General features: G+C 40.0%; 1 protein-coding gene across 4 annotated transcripts in view; it reads right to left on the bottom strand.

The window, feature by feature from the left end:
* Positions 1–20,335, bottom strand: part of THADA (THADA armadillo repeat containing) — a 359,204-nt gene that overhangs the window by 70,488 nt on the left and 268,381 nt on the right. For all 4 annotated transcript variants that reach the window (XM_032177807.2, XM_032177809.2, XM_058428959.1 and 1 more), the window contains one exon: positions 18,720–18,814. In XM_032177807.2, the coding sequence (XP_032033698.1) occupies positions 18,720–18,814 (95 nt within the window). The remainder of the gene's footprint in view (positions 1–18,719; positions 18,815–20,335) is intronic.

The raw sequence follows: 20,335 nt of genomic DNA, 5'->3' as shown, positions 1-20,335 counted from the left end.
TTCAGCATAAGCTACTGCAGCAACTAACAAAGAAATGCTGCTTTTCTCTTGCACAGTAGTTCTCAGCCCAGGAAGCACAATATATTAATCTGAGAGCTTTAGAAAAATACTCATGTCAGGGAACACCTGACCACATCTCTGGGGTGAGACCTGGCAGTCTAGTTTTAAAGTGACCTAGGTACAGCAGGGATTAACGGCTACTGTTTTAGTGGTAGAGTCTGTTTCCCACTGCAGGTAGAGTTTGTCAAAGGGTTTTCACAACCGGGATTTTTCCCTGGTGCAACAACGTTTGTGTCCTGCCATAAAGAGTCTAGATGAACACGTGGTACTTATTTTCATTTCTATGAGTGCCCTTCGTTTGCAGGACACAAATAACTGAAGTTTGATCCAGTCTGAAGTTTAGCAGCCTTCTTCTTTAGCAGACTGTAATTTTTAAACCTTCTTTGCCTTTTTTTTTTTTTTTTTAAAAAGAAAAGAGATGGTTTATCACAAGCTGGTCTTGAACTCCTAGGCTCAAGTGATCCTCCCACATCTGCCTCCTGAGTACCTGGGACTACAGGTGCACGCCACCACACCCATCTGAAACTTTACCTTTTCTACTCACGACCTCAACTTTGATTGATCTGGGTTTCTTCTTTGTTGGAAAGCCCAAATGCTTGAGTGAAAGAATCAAGTCCCTGCTTTAATGGCCCCATCATATTTTTCCTAAGTTAGAGTGATTTTTTTCTAACTCTTCCTGGCTGGAGCTTTTTTCAGCCCTCCTTGTTTGGAAAGTCTTTGCACTTTCCCACCAGTGCAGTCATCTCAGCCACTCAAGTATGTGTGACTGATTCTTGAATCCAATTTGATTTCATTTTTGGAATTTACTTTTTTTTTTTTTCACTCTTTGGAGCAAGTGTATTTCTGCCCTTCAAGGGAATGGCTGAATGGCTGGATTCACATGGAAGGACAATACCTCCTACTGTGCTATGTCCTGGTTTCCTGGAGAAGTAATTCCTAATGAAATGTCACAATGTGGCAGACTGGTATGAGTTGCCAGTTTTTTATTTTGCAAAGGATGTTAAAAACCTACTATCTATTATCACTTCATGAAAGAAAGTCTCTTATGCCCCAAAAGGGAAAAAATCTAGTGTCATCATAAAAGATAATTTAAAGAAATTTGTTTTTAAGAAAAAGATGTAGCCAGGCATCGTGGCGTGCAGCTGTAGTTCCAGCTAGCTGGGAGGCTGAGGTAGGAGGATTGTTTGAGCCCAGGAGTTTGAAGCTACAGTGTGCTATGAGCACACCTGTGAATAGCCATTGCACTTCAGCCTGGGCAACATAGTGAGACCCTCATCTCTAAAAACTAAAAGCTAAGAAACTAAAAAAAAAACTAAAAAAAAAAAAAAAAAAAAAAAAAAGACAAATTTGCTATAGTATCATTTTGCTATAGCTTCCTTGTGCCATGGGCTGGTGAAACCACCAGGGAGCAGCACTAGTGAATTACAGCTTTGGAGAAGTTGATAAAAGCTTCTTGCGGCTAGTCTGTTTGGATGGCATAACTATTAGGAACCTCTGTTCTCAGAAGAAACTGAAGGAACTTTGCAGAGTCCTTCATGGCACTAAGGAGTGTCTTGCATAAAGGAGTATGGTGGCCCATTCACACAATTCCTTTGGTAATATCAGATGTGTTATCTTAGCAGTTTTTGGTTCTTTGGTAGGTTGGAGATTCCAGTGTAATGTCTGCAACCTGAACAGTCATTGTGAAAGTTAACTTTAGATATCAAAACTGCCACTCCCTAACTAACCAAGGGAGAGTGCTAATTTTGACAGGCTGCTGAAAGAGGATTTAACAGTAGCACAGACCTTGAGCAGGGATGGCATCATACTTAGCATGTCCTGTTCTATTATTTAGGGCAGTCTGTCTCCTCCCTAGAGGCGAAGCATAACCCAAAAGGGAAGGCCTGTGGGCCATTCACCTTTGCTCTTCTGAGCTACTCATACAGGTTTGTTAAATTAAAAAAAAAAATCAATATAATTTTTAAAAGATGCATGTTAATCTAAATAGCTTTAACAAGGGCATTCTGAAAAAAAATGGTAATATCATTACCACATAATTATGGATACAGTGAAGTTACACCCTAACAGCATTTAATTTAGGTGAATTTAACTTTAGGTGGGGCCGGGGGTGGGGGAGGAATAATAATTAGAGAGGGCAGTTTCCCCTGGCATTCCAATCAGTGGTCAATGTCCCATGTAGGGTTGCTGTACTGTTACCTCAGACCAGCGGTTCTCAAACTTTAGCTGCTCACCCCGAGTTTCTAATTCAGTAAGTCTGGGCAGGGCTCCTCAAAAGTTACATTTCCTAACAAATTCCCAGGTAATGCTGATGCTGCTGGTGCAGGGACCGCACTTTCAAGGCCTCCACCTCAGACCATCTGAGATCATCCGTGCTTTCCACAGTGTAAACATCTTGCCATGCTGAATGTGTGTAATTCTAGTGTTTAATGGTATTTGTTTTTGTACACCATGGCCCTTCATCATAAGTCAACCCCTTCATCTAGTGCTCAACCAAAGAGCTCCTGCATATTATACAGTTCCTGGCCTTCACTCTTACGTCACTCATCAAGACAGCCTGATTGTCTTGTGCCAAAATAAAAAGGGCAAGAAAGAAAAAATGCAAGGCCCAGAGTGACAACATTTTCTTGGTCCTAGCAAAGATGGCTATGGGGGAGGCAAAGCCCCGGTAATCACACACAACTTGTTCCATTTAGAAGCAGCAGTCAGTATCCATGAAGGCAGAAAGATCCTCCTCAGGACTGAAAAGACCAACCCAACAACAACAAAAAAATGGTTTCACTACTACAAAATGTCACTTATAAGGATACTGTGCAAATGGCAGTGATACTGGTCGTGCCACCGTGGAAGGTCATCTGCCACTGAGTCTGACAAGATTCCTCATTCTGTCTGAACTCGCACATGTTGTTCCCTCTGCCTCAAAGGAATGAATGAATGAACAAATGAGTGAATTTCTCCTTTGCAGACATAACTGTTCTAAAGTTTTCTCTATCCTCCCCTTTCTCTCCCAGTATCTCCAACCTCCTTAAAAAAGTAGGGGACGAAAAAATACAGAGCAGACTTCTTTTTTTTTTTTTTTTTTTTGAGATAGAGTCTCACTCTGCTGCCCAAGCTGGAGTGCAGTGGCGCAATCTTGGCTTATTGCAACCTCAGCCTTTCGGGTTCAAGTGATTCTGCTGCCTCAGCCTCCCAAGTAGCTGGGATTACAGGCGCCAGCCATCAAGCCTGGCTAATTTTTGTATTTTTAGTAGAGACAGGGTTTCGCCATGTTGGCCAGGCTGGTCTTGAACTCCCGACCTCAGGTGATCCACCCGCTTCAGCCTCCCAAAGTGCTGGGATTATAGGCATGAGCCACTGTGCCTGGCCTAGACTTCACTTTCAATGCATAGGGAGACAGCCTGCTTTTTCTATTTCAAAGAATTGTAGCATTGGTCAGAGCTCTGTAATCAGATCCAACAAAAGTTTTTATCTGAAATGGTGGATAAACTGGTTCTAAAAATAATCACAGATGATAATTTGTACACTCTTAACGTCAATGTCCTGTTATGCAATTTCTCAGTTAAAAAAATTATATTTGTAGAGAAAAGGAAACCATAGGAACAACAACAACAACAAAATAAACTGACTTAATAAATCTTGGCTTCTCCTTATCAAAGGGAAATTCCATTCTTCTATTTAATCCTTGACCCTCCCAGTAAACTGTAATCCTGACCCCAGGGGCCCCTCCAGTTACAAACAGGTTGAATGACCTGGTGGAGGGATTTGGAAACTAACTTTGTCTCACCCTGAACTAGTACTGGTTGTTTATTTCTTGCCTTGGTTTGTTTCTGGTTCTCTGAACCCCATCATCTCTGCTTACACAGGTGTGGCCCCCATCACACACACCCCTTGGAAAACATTCCTACTTTTCCTTGTCCCAGCATATTCTCAAAGGCATGTATTTTTCAAGTGTAGGATTCCCAATCGGCTGCTGAGGAAGGAGGATGTGCTTCCGAGGATACTCTAAAGACTATCCTGGCAGCCCATAAAATCAAAACACAGCCTCTCTGGCTTGGGAGACAGCAGAGCCAGAAGAGCTCAAAGGATCTGGGTAGGCTAAAGATGAGCTCACCAGGCCCTGGGTGGGACCCACAGCTTTTACTATTGCCTCCATCCACCATCCCATCTCAGCCTTTGCCCAACACAGGGAGGAAGTCCAGAACTACTGTGGATAAACACATGACAACCCAAAGACACAAACATAGTTATTTCTAAGCATACACTACTTCTGGTTTCCTTTCCCCTTTTCCTTCTCCTTTCCCCTTTCTTTTCCTTTCCTTTCCTGTCCATCCCTCCCTCCTCTCTCTCTCAATCTGTCTTTTTTTTGAGACAGGGTCTTACTCTTCTTACCACGCCGGAGTGCAGTGGTATGATCGCAGCTCACTGCAGCCTTCCCGGGCTCAGGAAGCAATGGAAATGAGTCTGGGAGGTGATTCTCCCAACTCAGCCTCAGTCCCAGGGAGCTGGGACTACAGGCACGAGCCCTCATGCCTGGCTAATTTTTTGTATTTTCTGCAGAGATGGGGTTTTGCCATGTTGCTCAGGCTGGTCTTGAACTCCTGGGCTCAAGCAATTTACCTGCTTTGGCCTCCCAAAGTGTTGGTACTACAGGTGTGAGGCACTGCGCCCGGCCTACTTCTGGTTCTTTCGGTGAATTGGTCCCAAGAACAGGATTGGGAATCAGAAATTTGTCCACCATGACCCTGTTTAATTTAAACTCTAACTCACAAAGGACCTGGGGCTTCTCTTCCACCATGGGATACTGCAAAACCAACTTGGGAGTCAACTGCTAACTGGGAAGGTTCCTTTACATAATGAGCTTACTTCTGTTGCCTCACCTGTAATAAGAGAGACTAGGATCACCCATCTCAGTCCCTTGCTAGTGCTACAATTTAGTTCTGGGAATGGCCCCGGGGTTGAGGGTCTGTAGAGTCTAAGACTGATGAGGTTCCTGGCACCAATGAATTGTAGACCAAATCATCAGTGATGTTGCAAGGTGCAGTATAGAGCTGCTAGCAAAATCCAACAAAATCTGGTTGTACTAGGAGTGCTCCTATTTTAGTGTGAAGTCCAGCCCCAACACGGAGAGAGGAGTTAGGTTAATTCTGCCAGGTAATCAATGGAAATGAGCCTGGGAGTCAGGATCCAGCTGCTTCCACCCTGGATGTGATGGCCATTCATTTCTTTGTTCTTGCTATCAGTTTTATGTCTTGATAGCTGCTGTTCTCCCAATGTTGGCTTTTTCTTGTAATGTGACTATTCACAATTTTTATGACATTTATCCCAATCCTCTGAGGGTATTATGCCCACTTTACAGCTGAAGAACCAAGAGGCTTCAAGACAAGGTGATGGAAGTGATTTTTGCTTCTGCCTATGAAAGATTAACCATTGCAGGAACTGTTCTTCCACCATAAACAATTAGAAAACTGAACAAAATGTATGAAATTATTGTTTTTAATCACTGGATATGAGCAATGCAAGACTCAACAAGAAGGCACCTGAGCTTACTGCCAAGAGGCAATTTCTAAGCCCCAGTACAGAGAGGAGGAACCCAGAGCCCAGAGGTCTTGGCTCAGTTGAAAAGATGAGATATCAGAGTTTGGGAAGACTCAGGCAGCTGGAATTTGTGGGGCACAATACCGGAGAGAACAAATCTGTATAGTGAGAGAGCTCTGGAGATCTGTAGACCAAGGGACCCTGTGAATCTTTCAGCTGAATACTGATTTGCACATGCATGGGGTGAAACTCTAAAAGGCTAGAAAAAGAACTGCAGAACTGCAAGAAAGCAGTGAGCTGGACAATTCCTGTAACTCATGTAGGCTCACAATAGTTTTGTGTTCTCTCACCCAGAGTAGAGACCTTGTAACACATGGGACATCATGTAGGACCTCAGAAGGATCCTGTTAGAGCAGCTACATTTGCCCTAAACTAAAGGCTCCTCTTTGGATTGAACCCATCAGAACTAAGCTTAAAAGCAAGTCTTGGAAGAATCCAACCAATCCTAAGTAACTCAACAGTGTGCTAATACAAAGTCCAACACTTTGAAGAATAAAACAAAATCCAACACCTGACAACATAAAATTAACATTGTCTGGCATCTAATAAAAAATTATAAGCACGCAAAGAAGTAGGAAAATATAACCCATAACCAGGAGAAAAAAATAATTTAAAAATATCCTAAAATGACAGCAATAATGAAATTAGAAACAAGAACATGTACGTACACCTGCTACATATGGTCAAGAATCTAGAGGAAGACTGAACATGATAAAGGGAGATATAGAAGATATAAAAAGGACACAAATGAAACTTCTAGAGATGAACAATACAATATCTAAAATTAAAAAAAATTCACGAGATGAAAATAATAGCAGAGGCTGGGCATAGTGGCTCACATCTGTAATTCCAGCACTTTGGGAGGCCAAGGGAGGAGGATTGCTTAAGCCTAGGAGTTCAAGCCCACCTGGGCAACATAGTGAGACCCTGTATCATTTTTTTAAAAAGAGAATAGTGGCAGGTTATACACTGCAAAAGAAAAAGTTTGTGAATTTAGAGTCACAAAAGTTGAAGCTATCAAAAGTAAAACAGATTAAAAAAAAAGAACGAGCATCAGCGATGTATGGGACAACTTCAAGTGACTTAATTTACATTTGAATGGAATCACAGAAAGAAAGGAAAAAGGCCAAGAGATGGAGGAAATATTTAAAGCAATAATGGTGTTGGGGGCTGGGCATGGTGGCTCACGTCTGTAATCCCAACACTTTGGGAGGCCAAGGTAGGAGGAGTGTTTGAGCCCTGGAATTCAAAACCAACCTGGGCAACACAGCGAGACCTTGTCTTTACAAGAAATTTAAGAATTAGGGCATGGTGGCATGTGCCTATAGTCCCAGTTACTCAGGAGGCTGGGGTTAGTGGATTTCCGAAGCCCAGGAGTTTGAGGCTGCATCGAGCCATGATCGCGCCACTGCACTCCAGCATGGGAGACAGTGCAAGACCCTGTCTCTAGAAACGAAGAAACAAACAAAAAATGGTGCTGAAACACTGGATAGCCGTAACAAAAAAATAAAAAAAGAATGCCAACCATATCTCATGATACACATGAAAATTAACGTGAGATAGACTACAGATCTACATGTTAAATGCAAAACTACAAAACTTTAGAAGAAAAATGAGGGAGCATCTTTGTGACCTTGGAATAGGCAAGGATTTCTTAACTAGGGCATAAAAAGTCTAAAACACACAAAAAAATGGATAAATTTGACCTTATCAAAATTAAAAATGTCTGCTCTTCAAAAGACACTGTTAAGAAAATGAAAAGGCAAGCCACAGCCAGGTAAAAATTATGCGCAAAACATTTACCTGTATAAAGGACTTGTATTTAGAAAAAACTCTTACAACGCAGTAAGACAAACAACTCGAATTTAAAAAGCAATGTATAAAAGATGTGAATAGGCACTTTACCAAAAAAGACATACAGAGTCAAACATGACACATGAAAAGATGCTCAACATTATCAGCCATGCTTCTCATGAATGCAAAATGGGAATGCAAAGTGGTAAACATTTTGGTAGTTTCTTGTAACATTAAACAATCCTTATCATATGATCCAGTAACCCTTTTCCTAGGTTTTTATCCAAGAGAAATGAAAACATACGACTGAATGTTCATATTCTATCTGAATGTTCACAGCAGCATTATTCACAATCTCCAAAAAGTGGAAACGACCCTAATGACCATCAACTAGTAAATTATTATAAACAAGCCATACACACAATGGAATGCTACTCAGCAATAAAATGTCACAACTCACACCATATTGACAGAATGAAGGATAAAATTACAACATCATCTCAACAGGCACAGCAAGGTCATTTGCCAAAATTCAACATTCTTTTGTGATAAAAGCACTCAACAAACTAGAAATGGAAAAAAACTTCTTCAACCTGACAAAGGGCACCTATAAAAAATCCACAGCTAACATCATACTTAATGGTAAAAGAGTGAATGCTTTAAGATCCCCTAGGATCAGGAATGAGACAAGATGTCTGCTCTTGCCACTTCTATTCAACACTGTATTGGAGGTTCTAGCCAGCGCAATTAGTCAAGAAAAAAGGAGTCCACAATAGAACCTATTAGAGCTAATAAGTTAGTTCAGTAATGTTGCAGGATAAAAGATCAATATACAAATATCAATGGTAGTTCTATACAGTAGCAATGAACAATCCAAAAATAAAATTAAGAAAATAATTCTATTTATAACAGCATCAAAAAGAATAGGAACAAATTATTTAATGAAAGATGTGCATGGCGTATATGTGCACTGAAAACTATAAAACACCCACTGAAATAAATTAAAGAGACCTAAATAAATGGAAAGACATCCAGTGTTTGTGGATTTAAAGACATCATATTGTTATGATGGCAGTACTCTTCAAATTGATCTACAGATTTAACGCAATCCCTATCAAGACTCCAGTTGGCTTTTTCTTTCCTCCCTCCCTCCCTCCCTCCCTCTTTTTCCCCCAAATAAGCTGATCCTAAAATTCGTATAAAAATGCAAGGAACCCAGAATAGGCAAAGCAATGTCGAAAAATGAAGAAAGAGGACTCACACATCCTGATTTCAAGTTACTATGAAGTAATGATAATCAAGACAATGTGCTCCTGGCATAAGGATAGATACATCGATCAATGGAATACAATTAAGAATCGAGAAACAAACCCCTAATTTATCGTCAACTGACTTTTTGACAAGGGTGCCACGACAATTCAATGGGGAAAGGACAGTCTTTTTGAAATACGGTGCTAGGACAAATGGATAGTCACCTATGCCAAAGGAATGAGGCTGAATCTGTACCTCATACCAGATATAAAAATTAACTCAACATGGATCATAAACTTATGAACTAAAACTATAAAACTTCCAGAGGAAAGCATGGGTGCAAATCTTTGTGACTTTGGATTAGGCAATTATTTTAGACATGAAATCAAATGCACAAGCAATAAAAGAAAAAAATAGATACAATGGACTTCAAAACTAAAAACTTTTGTCCATCAAAGGACATTATGAAGAAAGTAAAAATCCACAGAAAGGGAGAAAATATTTGCAAACTGTGTGTCTTATAAGGGATTAATATCTTGGACATAAAAAGAACCCTTACAACTCGAGAATAAAAAGACAAATAACTCGGCTGGGCAGGGTGGCTCACGCCTATAATCCCAGCACTTTGGGAGGCTGAGGCAGGAGAATCGCTTGAACCCGCGAGGCGGAGGTTGCAGTGAACCGAGATCGTGCCATTGCACACCAGCCTGGGCAACAAGAGCGAAATTCCATCTCAAAAAAAAAAAGACAACTCACTTAAAAATGTGCAAGGATCTGAAGAGACCTTTCTTTGAAGATATACAAATGGCCAACTAGCACTAGAAAAGATGCTCAAGCTCATTAGTCATTAGGGAAATGCAAATCAAAAGCACAATTAGATCCCAGCACTAGGATGGCTATTAATAAAACAGATGGACAGTAAGAGTTGGTAAGGATACTGAGAAACTGGAAACTTCATACACTGCTGGTAAAAATGTAAGATGGTTGCGGACTCTTTGGAAACAATTTAGCAATTCTTCAAAAAGTTAAACTTAGAGTTGGCATATGGCCCAGACATTCCACTTCTAGGTAAATACCCAAGAGAATTGAAAACATGGGTCCCAGCAAAAATTTGCCCATGAATGCTCATAGCAGCATTATTCATAACAACCCAAAAGTGAAAACAACCCAAATGTCCATCAAACTGATGAATGGATAAACAAAATGTGATATCTATATACTGGAATATTATTCAACCATAAAAAGAACAAAATGACCAACATGGATGAACCTTGAAAACATGTTAAGTGAAAGAATCCACACATGAAAGGCCACAAAGGTATGACTCCATTTACATGAAATATCTTAAACAGGCTTTCAAAAACTACTTGCATAAAAATTTAACTGACATGGGCAACTACTTTCAGATTATCTGTGATGAGCGGCTGGAGCTGGCAAAGGCAGGAACAGAGAACATTGAAACCACAGATATGGCCGGTCATGGTGGCTCATGCCTGTAATCCCAGCACTTTGGGAGGCTGAGGCAGGAGGGCTGCTTAAGCCCAGAAGTTTGAGACCAGCCTAGGCAACAAAGGGAGACCTCTCTCTACAAAATAAAAAATTAAAAACAAAAACAAAAAAACCACTAGGTTGGCATAGTGGTATGCGCCTGTGGTCTCAGCTACTCAGGAGGCTGAGGCAGGAGGATCGCTTGGGCCCATGAGGTTGAGGCTGCAGTGAGCCATGACTGTGCTACTGCACTCCAGCCTGGGTGACAAAGCTGCAAACAAACAAACAAAAATAAAATAAAAAATAAGAAATCACAGACGTTCTGAGACCCTCGTTGTTGACTAGAACAGTATTTCACTCCTGGGATGAAAATGTGGGTAGAAGGTTTCATGACACGGTTCTGCTACAGATACAACTCTCACATTATAAGAGGCCTTTAACTTTGGTCACAGAAATGGACGGTGAATAAGGAGTCAGGAAAGCTCAACCTTTTCACTAACCAGGTGTGTAACTTGGGTAAGTCACTTAAATTGCTATGATCTCTAAACTAAATTTCTAAAGAATTGTGGGCCTCTGTACTCAGCACAAGGTTTGGAATTAACAGAGTAAACACCACGTTAACCTAGCAATCTAATAGCATACCCTATATTATTCTGACTTCTGAAAGACAGCTAGGAATCATCTGCTTATTTTAGAAGCTCTCTGTTCCCTGGGAAAGATAATTTTGGCACAAGCAGCAGTTCAGATGACAGTTCCAGTGTTTTGGAGAAAACCAACTAATTTATTGACAACAAAGCCTGTTTTTTTCTTTTTCTCCTCAAAATTTCATAGCTATACGCCCAGAAATACAAAGTCCCCAGAAGACTCCAAAAATATGTTCTCAATTCCTTTTTATTTCCCACCCAGAGCTGAGAGAATAGCACCAACTGTGTCATATTAAACACATCTGCATCCAACACTGATAAAGTGCATGACCGAGGAACAGATAAGAATTGTTTTCAATTTGTTCAAATGGAAATAGTTAAATTTAACCTAATTAGTTAATAGTTAAATAATCAAAGCTAATTAGTTAATAGTTAAATAATCAAAGCAGGTGTTTGTAAGATGCCAATGTTTGTTTTCATTCCCTGTAACTGTTCAGCTATATTTCCCAGGAACTTAGGTAAAGGAAATTAATATGTCACAAAAATCACTGACCTATTTATTCATGTCATATATGTATTATTCATGTTTTAGGCAGTACAAATACAGGGCATTGTTGAACATTTCTCACAGATTTTACCATTTAAGCATCATCAACATCTAAGCTGGCCTGTAGAGGGGCTTATGTTACCTAACTTCCATTATATAAATACAAGCAGTAATAAATGAGAGCCTGTCTTCTAATCGTACACTGATCTACAGAGCACACTGACTTGGCATTTAGACTATTTAGGGTTTCTGACTCCACTTGCACAAGCTGGCCACTTTTAAGACATTTAAAAGAAAAATAATAACAATAATAAAAGTTATATTCCAGTTAAAACAAAATGTTTATTGCACTTGGCAGAGTGATGAGATCCGAACTATAAATATCAACTAACAAAGAAACCACAAAATGTAGTCACCAGCAGCCTGGTATTAGGAAGTGTTTTGTGCAGTGGCCATAGGTCCACTTTCCAAGGGAAAAAGGGCAGGTGGCTGCCCGGGAGCAATCAAGCGTGCTCTTTCTAATAACACGCTCCAGTCCTGGGTAGGCTCTCGTATTATTCCACACACCCTCAGGATGGGAAACAGAAACACAAGCAAGAAAGCCCCCATAAAAGCCTGTGATGTGGAAGCTTCTGAAAAGGGGATCCCTTCTCTGAGGCCTGGGTGTTCTGCAGCAGGGACAGAAGCCTGGGAAGTTGAGTCCACGAAGAGGGTTCTTGGACTCCCTTCCCTAAGCAAGTGACTGATGTTTCCTGACTCTGGCCCTGGTTGTGCCATGGGGCCACAGTGAGGGCAGCTGGAGAGCTCAGGATCTGCCACCTTAGCACGCATGGGATGTTGGGCACTTCTCGCTATGCCTCAGTTTCTGTGGTCTAATGAAGGAACATCAGTACTTTCTTCATTAATGCACATAAAATGCTTGGCAGTGCTTGGCATAGAGATAGATGCTCAATAATGTTGGCCACTATTATTATAACCAAACAAGGAGGATGAGATTGAAAACAATGTTTCCTAAAAATGAGAGTATAATGGGCATCCTATCCACATTTCCGGGGCAGGAAAACAGCCTTCTGAGATCACTTATATGAAGGGTATGGATGGACAAATCCTTATCAACCTAAAATATTTCTATCTATGATTGCTATGTCATTTCTTTAGGATTAATTAATCCTCTTCATGAGTCATATTTCAATATATTATACATACATGTAATTATAAAAGAACCAAGTTGCATAAAATTTATAAAATGGAGACTAGGAAAGGAAAAACCCACTCATAAAACCCACCAAGAGAGCTTAAAATGAAAGTCTGAAAGTGCAGGTAGGTATTCATTTAAATACTTGGTAAAAGAAAATGTTCAATTCAATAGTTGTGACAGACACAATTTTAAGGGGTGTTGGCATAAGAGAAACAGAAAGTCCATCTCAGAGTAAAAGGGGTAAATATTTACTCAAGTCTTAGATAGTATTTCTGTAAACAGAAATTTCCATGGAAAATTTCCAACCTGAGAGCAAATGATTTAAGATGGGTTTAATATAAGAATTAAAGCTCTCGTCTCCATGTCGCTGCCCAGCCTGAAACTCAGCCCTCTGAGTCCTCGTGGCAGTTCGGCTTTTTCTTCCTTGTTCCCTCAACTACAACTGGACACTATAATTTTCTTTCCATTCCAGCAGGAAACTGATATATACTAATGATGACAGCTGGATTCAGAAGAGGAAAAAGAATACAGGGGACAGAGAGTCCTTGTGGGTTTAAAACTCAAAACTCCCAGATTTGAAAATTGTAAAACCTAGTTAATGGCTGAGGAAACCTCAAATGATTGGGAAGCACTAAGTTAAAAGTTTGAATTACACAAAACACATCATTATCTTAAGCTTTTCTAATCATCTTCTCTGCCTTTCTCCTTCCCTGTTTTTCTCCTTGTTTATGCCCCTAGCCCTTCAACGTGGTTCTAAGACATGTCAGAGGTAGGAACAGCCTTCCAAGGTCATTTACAAAATAGGACTGGAGAGGGGATGAGCAGATGCTCCTCCGTCCAAAAAAGTTTCCCTGAAATTGTTATTACTTCATTTCCTTTGAAATAATCAATCCCTTTCAAGATTCATATTTAAATACATTTAATTTAAACATATGTATATACACATAATGAAACAGAATTGTTTCATAAAATTAGTAAAATAGAAAATAAGAGAAGGAATCTCCCCTGTAATCCCACCATTCTAAAATAATTCCTTTTACCATAGAGCTGCCTTTCATTCTAGTCTGGTCCTCCATTCCCCACTTCCTACCTCCCAAACCCCTAATATTGATTATCAAAATGGCTGGGCAAAGGCAAAGTGAATGAATCTCCAGTTACATTCCTTTTTTTTTTTTTCTTTTTTAAGAGACAGGATCTTGCTCTGTCACCCAGGTTGGACTGCAATGGTGTGATCACAGATCACTGCAGCCTTGAACTCCTGGGTTGAAGGGATCCTCCTGCCTCAGCATCCTGAGTAGCTGGGACTCTACAAGCACATAACACCAGGTCCAGCTAATTAAAAAAAAAATTCTGTAGAGATGGAGTCTTGCTATGTTGCCCAGGCTTATCTCGAACTCCTGGCCTCAGGCAATCCTCCTGCTTTGTCCTCCCAAAGTGCTGGGATTACAGGTGTGAGCCACTGCATCCAGCCAGTTACATTATTTTGGAATGACACTAGGAACTTGGTTCCATAAGGGTCCTAAAAATCCTGTAAGGATGAGGGCAGAGAAAGAAATGTCACATTGTCTTAAAAACCACACAGTCCTACTCTCTGTCTTAGATCGTCCAATGAACTCCTTTGTCTACAGGATTAAATTCATGCTCCTTGGACTTTGGCCTATGAATGAGGCCTTCCATGACTGAGTTTCTGCCTCCCCAGCCTCACCAGTCACACCTGCCTGGCCTTGAACCCAACACCCCAGTCGCCATGTCCCTAGTGCTCTGAAGGCTGTGCTGATTTGTGCCCTTACAGCTTTGGCCATGCTCCTACCTCTGTCTGTAATACCCACCTCCACCTTGCCCATCCTGGGGAATCCCTGCCCACTATCAAAACTCTGTTCAACCACTTCCTCTTCAAGGAAGTCTTTCCTGTCCTCTCAAGTAGAAATGATCTTTCCTTAGTGCCTCAAATGTGTCCCATACATACTTCCTTTAATACAGCAACTGAAAAATCCTTAATTGCACCTACTTATAAGACCAAGGCATATTCATCTCTATCTCCAGATACAAGTGCTCAATATATCTCTGAGGCTAGCAGGTCTGATGAATGAAAAATAAATAAACAAGAAAAAAAATGATCTTTTTCTGGATCAGTCAGAGGGACAGGGGCAACCCTAATCAAGTGGACTCCTGACATTCTAAGCCAGGTATGTTATACTGCAGTGTTTTCCTAGGAAAGCAGGCATTTCTTCTTTCCTGAAGATGTTTAAAAATACGAGAACAGTGAAGGTGAGGAGGTGAACACAATGCTGCCCGGCTGGAGGAGACTAGATTAGATGCATAGCTTCCAGTGAATAATAATGACAATAGGCAGGGCGCGGTGGCTCACGTCTGTAATTCCAGCACTTTGGGAGGCCGAGGCGGGTGGATCACCTGAGGTTGGGAGTTCCAGACCAGCCTGACCAACAAGGAGAAACCCTGTCTCCACTAAAAATACAAAATTAGCCAGGCGTGGTGGCGCATGCCTGTAATCCCAGCTACTTGGGAGGCTGAGGCAGGAGAGTTGCTTGAACCCGGGAGGCGGAGTTTTCCGTAAGCTGAGATTGTGCCATTGCACTCCAGCTTGCGCAACAAGAATGAAACTCCATGTCAACAAAAAAAATTAATAATAGTTAATATTATTGAGCATTTATTCTGTGTCATGCAAAGCACATTCTCCACAGAGAGCTTCACATGTATAAGCTGACAACCACTCTAAGATATGGATCTCATTGTCCCCTTTTACAATGGAAACAACGTGTCTCAAAGCAGCTAAATAACTTGCCTAAGGTCACAGAGTTAGTAAATGGCAGATCTAGGATTCAAACCCAGAGGTTTGGCATCAGTCTATGTGGTATACTTCCTACTCTGGGCTTTGTGAGCTAATAATGGAGGCAGATATATATTTACATACACACATAAACACCTTGCTTGAATTCAGAAAATGAATTCACATCTATTTGATACATGAGTTTAAATAAAATCTGTATTTTCATAACAGCTGTTACTATTCTAAAAACTGAGGAAAACTCCATTTCAATCTAACAGTTAATAAATCCATTTAATGAGGGCCTACTATGTGCTTAGATGACAAAGAATCTAAGACATGGTCCATTCTTTCAAGGAGCTTATATGCTAAAACTATAATATCATCACATTATTTTGAAAGCATATTGAAATCTACACATCCAAATAAGTGATTGCCTTATTTGGTGATATATTTACCTATTGCTCAACCTGTTTTGGGGAACAACTTATAAAACACACAAGAATAGATTTCACTACATTAAGCACAGTTTATTTTTATCCCAAACAGTGCTTTCCATCTTAATTGCCATTTTATTTGGTATTTGGTTATTTCTAAAAATCTATTCTATCCTCAGAGAAAGAAAATATGCTCCCACCGTTTGTGTGGATGTATTATATGAACATGGACATTCATACATATACATAAATACAAACACATCTAGCGATTTTATGAGGGCAATTCCCTGAGGACTGAATAAAATTTGTGCTGTCTGATAAAAATGAGTCATATATATGTAATTTAAAATGTAAACAGCCACATTTTTCATCATTAATAATGTTACTTTAATGTACCTTTTGGGTTATGATGTCATTTACAATTCTTCCTATCTCTCCATTTGACAAAGTTAAATACACATATTTCAATGACAATTTTACTTTTTCTTTGTTATTTTTCCCATTCTAGTTGCCACATTTTATTTTATCTTTATTTTTTTTGAGACAGGGTATCACTCTGTCGCCCAGGATGGAAAGCAATGGCATGATCATAGCTCACTGCAGCCTCGAACTCCTGGGTTGAAGTAATCCTCCTGCCTCAGCCTCCCAAGTACCTAGGCCTACAGATGCGTGCCACCACATGTGGCTAATTAAATTTTTTTTTTTTAGAGATGGGGCCTCACTATGCTGCCAGGCTGGTCTCAAACTTCTGGCCTCAAGCAATCCTCCTGCCTCAACCTCCTGAAGTGCTGGAATTATAGGCTTGAGCCACCACATCTGACCTTAGTTGCCACATTTTGAAAAGTAAAAGAAACAGGTAAAATTAATTTTGATAATACATTTTAAATTTAATCTAATATGTCAAAAACATCATTCCAACACATACATAATTAATACAGAATTATTGAGAAATTTTATTTTTAACTCATACTAAGTCTTCGAAATCTAGTATGTATTTTACACTAACAGAACATCTCGTTTTGGACCAACCACATCTCAAGTGCTCAAGATCCACATATGACTAGTGGCTGCAGTACTGTATAGTGCAGGACAAAATATTTAGAGCTATGGTTGTCATACTAGAATAAAAGCATCCTGTCCTCACATCCTACTCTGCAGAGTAACATCTTTAAAAGTAATATATAGATGCAAGTGAAATACTGTTAAGTTATTAAACACAGCTTGTGAAAACAAGCTGTGATCTGTTTAATTAGGGTATAAACTCTAAATAATGTTAACAGCTTGGAGAAATGGATGGTTGAAAAAAGCTAAAGTCATCTTCAAGGAACCTAGCTCATCAGTAAAGGATGAGTAGTTGGGGAAGAAAGAAGGTATTTTACAACATATAAGGATTAACCATTCTAGACAAAGAATAATGGCACTGAGCCAAGAAAAACTCACTCAAATAAACTAATGATTATAGACAACCATAAATGGTCAGAATCCGTGAGTAGATTTGCAAGCAATGAACAAATCTCTTACGGCCAAAGCCCTTTAGATACATAGGCAAGGAAGTATTACAAAGCTATATGGAATTTGGAACTGAAATATAGAAATGGTGGAAATCTAAAGCAATTTACCTGGTAACATTGGATTCATAGTCTCTTTTTAAACTTTGGACTCCAGTTAACTTAAGGGTAAGCTGAAGTAGATGCAACTCTGGGGTCCCTTACAGCCAGGGCGACCAGTAATTTATTATGCAAACCTGGTCACTTTCAAGAGTAAAAGGGGGCACTATTCATAATTATGCTGGGATAAGAGGCATACATCGGGATTGCTTTATAGCTATAAAACCATATGATTTTACACTACAAAGAGGATACAACAGCTACTCCTATCCAGGGATGTGGAGTTGATGAGAGTCTAGCATGTTCTTATTACCTCTGCATGGCCACAGGGGTTTTGTGGACTAATACACATCGATCCGGATGAGACGGTTTTGCATGCTCCCACCTCCCCCACCTCCCTCCTGCAAAGCATTTTAAATTGGTTTGAATTTGGGAACAGGGTTCCATATGAACAGAGCTGGACATTGACAGCCTGAATGCATTTACCAAAGACAACAAATCATTGACAGACTAAATGTAACAGAGGAAAGGCCTGGTCTGCTTGCACTCAGAATCTGACTTTGTAATCGTAGCCTCCTTTAGACAGGCCTAATCAATTAGAAGAGGCTGATTTTAACCAGTTGCAGGCTCATTACCCTGCATTCCAGTTTGTGTTGATGAAAATCAGTTTCAGTCCGTGGCCTGGAATTCATGTACAGCACTTCCTGTAGCCTCTTATATAAACACATCAAAAAAATTTTATTTGGAGTTAACATTTTCCCTTAAAAAAGAAAAACCACTTTGCAAATCATGATTAAATAGAGCAACTGTATGTGGATCTGGGGTCCATCCCTAGAAACATACATGACCAAGAAACATGTGGAAAGTCAGAGCCTGAGGCAGCAACTCATAACTGCATTGGTGTAGGGGTCGATTTGAGAAAAGAGTCTCAAATACCCAGCATCAAATGAGCTCAGCTCAGTTATCTCCACAGAATGGAACAGAATGAACTCACAGCTACTCAAAATAATGACCTTTCAAAGAAAATACACAAAATAGAAAAAAGCCGGGGTCACAGATGCAGAGAGGGTATCTGAGTAGAGTTCACTCTTCCCTGAATGACCAACTAGAAAATAAACGGCAAACTTCCAAATAAATAAGAAAAAGTTCCCCGACAAACTTGTATGAGGGAACTATATGACACTGTTTAATGTTGTTGTATGGTTAGTCTTACAAAAGTAGAAGGTGCAGCAGTGTGTGGCAGAGCCACTCAATACCCCACCTACATTTCAAAGATGTGTAACCATTCCAAAATATAGTATAACTATGAATCATACCTGGCTGGTTGTCCTTTGCAGATTTGTTGAGGCAGCAACTCAACAGGAAGAGAACATCAGTATATACAGCTCTGGTCACCAAACATGGATTTTGCCTAGAAAGGTAAAGAACAGAATATAAATTGAGATTTTCTCTCCCTTAGGTCTGGGTCTCAGGAAGGAGAACCTGGGTATTTTCCATGGTATATGATGGGGCTTACGCAGCTATGGCAAATATTAAGAAATGATGTACAATCATTGATGGCAAGAAAATAAGCAACTGACGTGATAAAATGAAATCCTTGACCATATGATGGAGGCCAAGGCTATGTGTAGACAAAATAGATAAAAACTCTATGCTCTGCCTTCAAATAAAATAAAATGAAAACAAACACCAAGATCCTATCCTAGTTAGCTGAAAATAAGACGGGACAGAAGGGGTGGGGAGATGGTATTCTATTATTCTACATTCTTAAGTGTAGGAATTTGGGGAAAAAAAATCAGTCATGAAAATCAGATTTAGTATTGTGGAGAAGGAAAATTACACTCACATATGAAAAACTGTATCTGTGTACTTGAAATAACCAGCTGAACAACAGACACATGGCAAGATTAACAAACACTGGAGATGACATTTTCCCCAATAAATGGATTTTTTTTCTTCATTCAATATATGGAGCAGCTCTTTGAACCACATAGTAGAAATAGTAAGTGGGCTCAGATTTGGGGATCTATATATAAAAGGAAGAAGAAAGACTTTCTTTTTAAGAACAGCACTGAGGGGCCTTGACTCTTGAGTGTCTTTGGCCATGAAAAGGCCAAAACGTCTTTGGTGTACTAATAATACAATGTGAGTAGTAGAGACAGTAGGGACAGACCTACAATTGAGTCCTGGCTTTCCCACTTATAATTTCTGTGACCTGAATCAGATTCCTGACCTGTAAAATGGGAACTATATTATCACCTCTGCTATGGTTTGACTGACTGCTAAAATTCATGTTGAAATGTAATGCTATTGTAACACTGTTAAGAGGCAGAGCCTTTAAGAGGTGCTTGGGTCATGAGGGTACTGTCCTCGTGAATGAATTAATGTTGTTATCTTGGGATTGGGCTAGTCATTTGGAGACTGGGTTTGTTATAAAGATGAGTTTGGCTTGATTTCCTCTCTGTCTTGCGTGCTCTTTTCTGCCTTCAGGCTTCCACCATGGGATGACCCTCACCAGATGCCAGTGCCATCTGTTACAATACATACATTCTGTTACAGTGATAGAAAATGGACTATGACCGGCTTACTGTGAGTCACTGCGAATGTTCAATGTGGCACAGTAAACTTAAAATGCCCACCTCAGTGCCTGGCCATGGCAGATATTCCAGAACTGTCCGTTCCTTGCCCTTCTCTACTTTCAACATGGGATTAGGGGATGGCATTGAAATTGGCACAAGGGTTCTGGCTAGTGAGTTTCCATGTGGCTTAATCCTGAAATCCATCCTTTTCATTTCCTATAAATTAACAGTTTTACAATTTCCCTAAAGTTTATTCACACCTCTATCCTGAATTGCCTATATCTGGAACTGGTGTATGTCTAACATGAAAAATATGTATCAGATACTTTTTTTTTGAGACAGAGTCTCGCTCT

This window comes from Hylobates moloch, unplaced genomic scaffold, assembly GCF_009828535.3.
Source record: "Hylobates moloch isolate HMO894 unplaced genomic scaffold, HMol_V3 SCAFFOLD_15, whole genome shotgun sequence".
Classification (NCBI taxonomy): Eukaryota; Metazoa; Chordata; class Mammalia; order Primates; family Hylobatidae; genus Hylobates; species Hylobates moloch.
The sequence above is the reverse complement of the archived record's forward strand: the minus strand, read 5'-3'. Positions and strand labels throughout refer to the sequence as shown.